The 8,246-nt window shown below is 41.9% G+C and overlaps 1 protein-coding gene across 1 annotated transcript; it reads left to right on the top strand.

Moving 5' to 3' along the window:
- Positions 1-3,508: 3,508 nt before the first annotated feature.
- On the top strand, positions 3,509-8,126 carry LOC143483035 (uncharacterized). Its single transcript, XM_076981711.1, has 2 exons — positions 3,509-4,398; positions 4,483-8,126. Exons 1-2 carry the CDS (start codon positions 3,761-3,763, stop codon positions 4,643-4,645), a joined length of 801 nt encoding a protein of 266 aa, XP_076837826.1. The 5' UTR covers positions 3,509-3,760; the 3' UTR covers positions 4,646-8,126.
- Positions 8,127-8,246: the final 120 nt, after the last annotated feature.

Here is an 8,246-nt window from a genome sequence, read left to right as displayed (position 1 = left end):
TCTCCATAGTTCACCTGTACTGTACAACAGCCACTGCTCTCCATAGCTCACCTGTACTGTACAACAGCCACTGCTCTCCATAGTTTACCTGTACTGTACAACAGCCACTGCTCTCCATAGCTCACCTGTACTGTACAACACACACTGCTCTCCATAGTTCACCTGTACTGTACAACAGCCACTGTTCTCCATAGTTCACCTGTACTGTACAACAAACCGCTCACTGTACTTTACTGCTCTTACTGTTCTACCATGTACAATATCTAAATCTACCATGTGCAATATTTAATCTACCATGTGCAATAACCATAACTGTTTAGAACTACATACATTGCATATATATTTATACTCTATTTATTTCTCTTGTTTATCTGAATATTCATATTCGGATCTTATATATGTGTATTTCCTGACACTATTCCCTTTTTATATTTATCACTATAAAAAGTTGATTCTGGGACTCTAATCTGTCTCTAATCTGTGTGCATGTGTGTGAGTCCCTATTAAAATGTTGGAGACTCCTGGAACCTCTGAGAGAGAGCATCAGCAATGTTTGTAGTTTCCAGAATACGACCACCACTCTACTACAATCAGGTAATATTAGATATTTAGGCATACATATCTCTGCTAAACTTTCAGACTTAGTGCAGTTAAATCATATCCCTCTATTAAAAACAATAGAAGATGATCTCACACATTGGAACGCTTTACCTATATTGCTCATGGGGAAAGTCGCTACCATTAAAATTATGGTTTTACCAAAAATCAACTATTCTCACTAATCCCAAATAAACCCTCTGTTGCTTGGTTTAAGTCCTTAGATTCAAACATCAAAATGCTTGACAGCCTGGTGGGAATTTCTAAAATTAACTCAGTCCCCAATTATCCTATACAAACTAACACCCATTTGGTACAATCCAGACATGTGTCAGAATAAGAAAGTGAAACTACATTTCACATCATGACATGATAAGGCAATAAAAAATGTTATTAAAGATGGAAACTGTCACGGTATGGCGGGCCCCCTACTGGTCGCATTCATCCACAGCGGCAGTTGTCCGGTTGTTGTGTTGTTGTGTTCGTCCCTCAGGTGGGCGGAGCCCGTGATCCGTCTCACCTGAGGGTCGTTTGTTTGTCTATATTTGTCTTGTCTGTGTACCAGTTGACCGCTGGTCATTATATCCTTAATTTGGATCTACGTCACGGGTTTTTGGTTTGCGCACTTTTTCTATTAAACCATCCTTTTTCCCTGAGACTTGGCGTGATCGCTTCCTTTTTGTTTCGCTCACCCTGCCCGTCACAGAAACTTTGTCACAATTCAGGAATAAACAACAGTAGATTTCTTGAATATCAACAATTGAAATCCATCATTCAAGAGAGATTTAATCACAATCAACTGAATTTTTAAATCTTTGTACTCCTAAATTATTATAAAAAATGTATAAATTATTGTTAAAATTTGATGACTCAATCTCCCTTCCGATAGCCAAATGGGAACGAGGCCTTTTTAACAATGCAGATCAAAACTACACATATTACTACACATATTATACATAATTGTTATCATTTGATCCGTACATAAAAACAAAGTTGTCCTCCAAAGATGGGGGGGTGGAGGTGGGCAAAAAAAACAGCATCAGCAATGATAATGAAGATTTATTCATATAGCACATGTTCACATTCACTATAGTAAGTAGAACAAAAAACATGACAGTGTTGAAATATATGAAGAACAGACTGTCAGAAAAGAGAACTGAGACCATTATCTCATGAAAATTATTAGTTTTATAATATTTTGTAGTCTGTCCAGGGTGACTAGACACAGAAAAGGATTACAATAGCAAAAACAGGAGCTTGTCACGTAGGGCAACGCCCCCTCTCGTAGCTGTCACTCTGGGTTCCCTCATGTCCGTGTTCCCTGCTTGTTTATCCCGCCCAGCTCGTTTGTCTTCGTGATTCCTCGTTTGTTACCACGCCCCTGTATTATCGTTCACACCTGTCCCTCGTTTTCAGTTCATTGTATTTAAGCCCCTGAGTCTCCCTTGTCCGTTGTCTGGTATTTTGATATTTTGGATGTTGGACTGTTTGCTGTTTGATTGTATACCTGGCCGTCGTGTGTTTTTGTTTTGTGATTCATTGTCTGTTCTCGTGTTCCCCTGTCATCGTTATGCCCGTGTTCGCCTGCTATTCGGACTGCCCTCCCGTTATCGACCCGGACTGGCTCAGCGACGACGATTCTGGTATTCCCTTCAATAAATCTCGCTCTTCTCAGCACTTGTGTCCGTTCTCTCGCTCCGTGGCGCGAGCCACGTTACAGAGCTTTTCTTAATACAACAATAATATTCAACCTAATACGAAGGGATAAAGTTTAGTTATCTACAAGGCACTGTAGTTAGACCAGGAATAAACAGCTGAAGGTGCTTGAAGATGCATTTCATGGTACACACCTGGTACAAAAAATTGAATCTTGATTTAGGATGCCAACAGAATGGGCAACAATCTTATCACCACAAGATTATCACCAATCTTCAGCTACAAGAATCGTACATCAGTGGCTCAGTTGTGTGAAATACAGAACTCCACGACATCTCTGAAACATAAAACAAATCATCGATGAATCACAATGGGCCGAACTGTTGAGACGTCAACAACGCATCACTTCCTGTGCACCTTATCTTGAGTAAAAACATAAAATGGCAGATTATTAAGATTCAGCCCTGTCAGAGTTATATTTGTTCAAGTCTGTTTTTGGACATGATGTGTTTATAAGTTTCAAAGACAAGGACAAGGCAGCAGGAGGAATTGGGATGGAACACACACTCAGAGGAAGTGCTTGGATATCTGACACTCACTTTCCCTCAACAGCTATGAAGCTAATACAGTTTTTTTAAATAAAGAATCAGAGTTTTGTAAAGAGTCAGACAACTACTAAAATGACAGAGCTTCCACCATCACTGTAATGTTTAATTACACACAACTCAGCACAGCCTGCAGTAACAAAGATTTGCCTCACGAGAACCTTCTCCATTCTCTTCAGGAAGTTCTCACATAATAATAATTTGGGTTTGTTGCACTCACGTGGGTTTGTTATTGTCAGACAGTCCAGTGTCTCTTGCTTTACAACCTAAAGAATCATGGGAATATGAATGTTTGTTTTGCTTTAACCCCCTCAGAACTCAGAACATAGCAGAACCATATCTGTTCCTGCACTGTTTCTATGAGGGCTGTTCAGTAATCTCAGTCATTACATAAATGTCTCCTATATGGAGAGCAGACAGGATTCAGTCATGTGTTCCTCAAGGAACATTCACTTCTCCTCCACCTGCGTTATCACAGGTAGGACCCACAGCTTTATTATACCAAAACAACAAGAAGAAACAACATAAGAAAGGGTGTGTATTTCCATCTATGTATTAATATGCAAATAGAAAATGCAGAAAATATATACATAATATATGTTAATATATTATTATATACATAATACATAATATTATATACATAGGACGACACTCCTGTTTCCTGTTTTCACCGGCGCACGGCAGCACGCTCGCACGCAAACGCGGATTCACGTATCACATTAGCATAGCTTAGCTATAGCCTAATACACTTACATTAAACACTACAATTCTAAATCAGTATAATACACTTACCGACATCTGATTATTTTATCTCGTTTCTGTTTTCTCGTCTCTTTTTTCTCCCTCTGTTTTCTCCCCCTGTTTCTTTCTTTCTCCCTCTGTTTTGTCTCCCCTGTTTTTTCATGGCTACCGCGGAGGAACGGGCTCTCGTCAAGCTCGGCTCGGAGCTGGACAAGCTGGGTCGGCAGATCCAGCGTCTTCTGGAGAAGCAAGCGGAGCTCACCCAGGAGAGGACCAGGCTCGAGGCCGCCCGCGACGCTGCCTACTCGGCCGTCTCCACTCCCTCGTCACGGCGGCTCAGCGCGACCGCCATCTTGACCCGGGCACCAGGCTGGGAGCGCCAGCGAGGACGCGGAAGGCAGCCGGCGTCGTCACCCCTACCTCAGCCGGACTTCTCCTCTGCGAATCCGTTCGAGGTGCTCAGCTCCAGGTCCTCCGCCTCGCCCTCACCCCTGCGTCCGACACCACCCTCACCAGCGCCGGCACCGAAGAAGAATAAGGGCGGTATCCTTGTTATCGGCGACTCGATAACACGACACGTGAAGATTCACCTGCCAGGCGCTAAAAGAACCCCCACTGTGTCATGTTTTCCAGGCGCTCGTGTCCTGGACGTGGCCAGGCGGCTTCCCTCGGCGCTGAAGCAGCGAGACGACTTCGGCACCGTCGTCCTTCACGTGGGGGCTGTCGACACCTTCGCCCGGCGCAGCGAGATCCTGAAGGAGCACTACCGATCGCTTCTGGACACCGCGCGGAAGAAGACGTCGGCCAGGCTTGTTGTCTCCGGTCCGCTTCCAACGTTCCGGCGAGGGTGCGAGTCATACAGTCGTCTCTTCTGTCTCCACAGCTGGCTCCGGGACACCTGTAGCAGCGCCGGCGTGGACTACGTCGACAACTGGGAGAGTTTCCGAGAGCGTCCATCACTCTACCGCCGAGATGGACTTCACCCCAGTCGCCTAGGCTCGGCAGTCCTCTCCAGGAACATCGAGGACGTGCTACGTCGGGCCTGACCAGCCACAACAAACCACGCAAATCAGCTAAGTAGAACTTACTTCCCTAACTACCAAACCATTGAGACTGTGTCTGTTAGCCGTGGCAGGTATAAGAATAACAGGGCGATATGTTTTAAAAATCTAATTAAAATTAAATTAAATAATCAACATGAAGTGAGCAGCAATATTAAGCTAAGGCTAGGACTTTTAAACATTAGATCACTTGCATCAAAAGCTGTGATAGTAAACGAAATAATCTCAGATAACAGACTAAATGCACTCTGTTTAACAGAAACATGGGCTAGAGTAGGCGAATATGTAAGTTTTAATGAAGCAGCTCCTCCTGGATACAGTTATGTTCATCAGCCCCGTATCACAGGGCGTGGAGGTGGAGTAGCCACAATATATGACACAGACATAGGTTTTACTGTAAAACCAACCACCTCTATTAACTCATTCGAGGCTTTGATAGGTGAAATAGGCAATAATCGTATAGGCAATAAAACAAAGCTTAAATTAGTGACCATCTATCGACCGCCGGGTCCCTACTCAGAATTTCTTCAGGAATTTGCTGAGTTTCTTTCGGAACTAGTCTTAACCATCGAGAGATTTGTAATTGTGGGTGATTTCAACATTCATTATGAAAATGAATCAGACCCACTGAAAATTGCGTTCGACTCCATACTAGATTCAGTAGGTATAGCCCAAAATGTGACAGGGCCTACCCACCGCTGTAAACACACCTTAGACTTAATACTTACTTACGGATTAAACATAGAACATCTGGCAGTCATCCCCCAAAATGACGCCATTTCAGATCATTTCTTACTAATATATGAAATGACTTTATACAATGTACATCAGATGCGCCATACAAAAACCACGCGCACTATTACATCCGACACTGCAGCAACATTTATAAACTTACTGCCAGAGCTACCGAACACTATGCCACTGCAGCCCAATGAATTGGAACAGGCAACACAACAGTTTTATTCCACACTCAGCAATACCTTAGACAGTGTAGCTCCAATTAAAACAAAATTAATTAGGGAGAAAAAGCTTACACCATGGTATGACGAACACACTCGTCTTCTAAAACAGGCAGCTCGAGCAGCGGAGCGAAAATGGAAATCCACCTCACTAGAAGTGTTTAGAATCACATGGAAAGACGCCATAGTCAAATATAAACATGCCCTAATAAAAGCTAGAGCCGCATACTATTCGACACTAATAGAAAACAACAAGAATAACCCTAGATTTCTCTTCGCGACGGTATCTAAACTAACAAGAAATATCAACGACACTAGTTCTAACACAGCACTTACACACACTAGCGATGAATTTTTAAACTTTTTCAATAATAAAATAGATAATATCCGACTACAGAGTCATAATACATTGCAGCCTAACCTCCAATCCAACCCCAGTAGTTCAGCTATTAGTAACTATGCATCCAAAAATATTACTGAGCTAAATATCTTCAATCCTATATCGCAAAAAGAGCTCACAACATTGATTAATTCGTCTAAGCCTACATCATGTATATTTGACCCAGTTCCAACCCGTCTATTTAAAGACCTACTCCCAGCCACTGCAGGGCCCTTACTTAATATGATTAACTCCTCCCTTAACCTAGGTTACATGCCCAAACAATTAAAATGCGCCGTAATTAGACCCTTGATTAAAAAACAGAATCTCGATCCGCAGATTTTAGCCAACTATAGACCCATTTCTAATCTCCCATTTATCTCTAAAATTTTAGAAAAAGCAGTTTCCAATCAGTTAAACCACTATCTCCAATCAAATAGTATCCATGAAAAGTTCCAATCAGGATTTAGACCAAACCACAGCACTGAAACAGCTTTACTCAGGGTAGTGAATGATCTACTAATATCGGCCGATAATGGGCTCGTCTCGTTCCTTATACTGTTGGATCTTAGTGCAGCTTTTGATACTGTAGACCACAACATTTTGCTGGATAGACTAGAAAACACAGTAGGTATTAAAGGAGTCGCACTCTCCTGGTTTAGATCATATTTAACTGACCGCTTCCAATGTGTAAGTGTTAATAATAAAACCTCTAAATCTGTGCAGGTTAAATATGGTGTCCCACAAGGGACAGTCCTAGGACCACTTCTATTCACACTGTACATGTTACCCTTAGGCGAAATTATGCATAAGCATGACATCAGTTTCCATTCCTACGCAGACGACACTCAGCTATATTTATCGGCAAAACCCGATGATTTAGGCGCAAACAGTAAGATTGAGAAATGTGTAGAAGAGATAAAACATTGGATGGCATGTAACTTTCTAGCACTAAATGCCGATAAAACAGAATTGATAATAGTTGGGTCTAGGGCTGCGAGAGACAAGATACATAATGCAGCATTGAATCTACATTCTTTTACTATAACCCCCAGCGCAGAGGTAAAGAACTTGGGCGTCACAATAGACCCAGATCTCTCGTTCGATACACATATTAATAATATAACTAGGGTAGCGTTCTTTCACTTGCGCAACATTGCCAAAATTAGAAACATATTAAATATTAGTGATGCAGAAAAACTAATCCATGCATTCATATCCTCTCGTTTAGATTATTGCAACAGTCTCCTAGCTGGATGTTCTGGTAAATCGATAAACAAACTCCAGCTGGTTCAGAACGCAGCAGCACGAGTTTTAACAAAAACTAAAAAGTTTGATCACATTAGTCCCGTACTATCGTCATTACACTGGCTGCCAATTAGATTCCGTATTGACTATAAAATACTTTTATTAACATATAAAACGCTGCATGGCTTAGCTCCAGACTATCTTAGTGAACTTATTGAACAATATAACCCAGCGCGTTCACTTCGCTCGCAGGACGCAGGGTTATTAACTGTTCCTAGGATCAAAAAGATCACAGCAGGTGGAAGAGCCTTTTCTTTTAAAGCTCCACAATTGTGGAATAATCTTCCTGCCTCTATTCGGGACTCAGACACAGTCTCAATGTTTAAAACTCGATTAAAGACTCATCTGTTTAGTTTGGCCTTTGATTAATCTGTTACATATTTACTACATCTCGTATCTTTTCTCCGAGGTTCACCTGGAGAGTAACATTGCAGTCGGAGCCTACAATACCAGCATCGCTGCTCCGACACGGAATGAAAGCCTGGCGTTCATCAACAGACATTTACAGTGACAATATCATAACCCAGAACTTTCATTTTTACCTTTACTTAGTCTGATTGTGTGATTTGTGTGTGACTTGTGTATTTGTCTGTATTTTGTGTAATCTGTGTGTTAACGGGCCGCCCAATGGAGGATGGGTTCCCTTTTGAGTCTTGGTTCTCCCGAGGTTTCTTCCTATTCCCCACTATCTTAGGGAGTTTTTCCTCGCCACTGTCGCCCTTGGCTTGCTCATTAGGGTTCTGGACCCGTAGTATTGTTAACCTTTTAAATCCTGTAAGGCGCTTTGTGACAACATGTGTTGTGAAAAGCGCTATACAAATAAACTTTGATTGATTGATTGACATAATGTACAAATATTGAACTCTTTTGGGGAGACTGAAGGTTTCTGAAGTAGGCCTAATCTTTAGGTGAATTATACCAGGTTTCTTTCAGTACTTTT

Source organism: Brachyhypopomus gauderio, chromosome 19, assembly GCF_052324685.1.
Source record: "Brachyhypopomus gauderio isolate BG-103 chromosome 19, BGAUD_0.2, whole genome shotgun sequence".
NCBI classification, from domain to species: Eukaryota; Metazoa; Chordata; class Actinopteri; order Gymnotiformes; family Hypopomidae; genus Brachyhypopomus; species Brachyhypopomus gauderio.
The sequence above is the reverse complement of the archived record's forward strand: the minus strand, read 5'-3'. Positions and strand labels throughout refer to the sequence as shown.

Coding starts and splice junctions, on each gene's coding strand:
- LOC143483035 (XM_076981711.1), top strand. CDS start 3,761: ATGGCTACCGCGGAGGAACGGGCTCTCGTCAAGCTCGGCTCGGAGCTG. Junction 4,399..4,482: donor GACACCGCGCGGAAGAAGAC/GTCGGCCAGGCT, acceptor CTGTCTCCACAG/CTGGCTCCGGGACACCTGTA.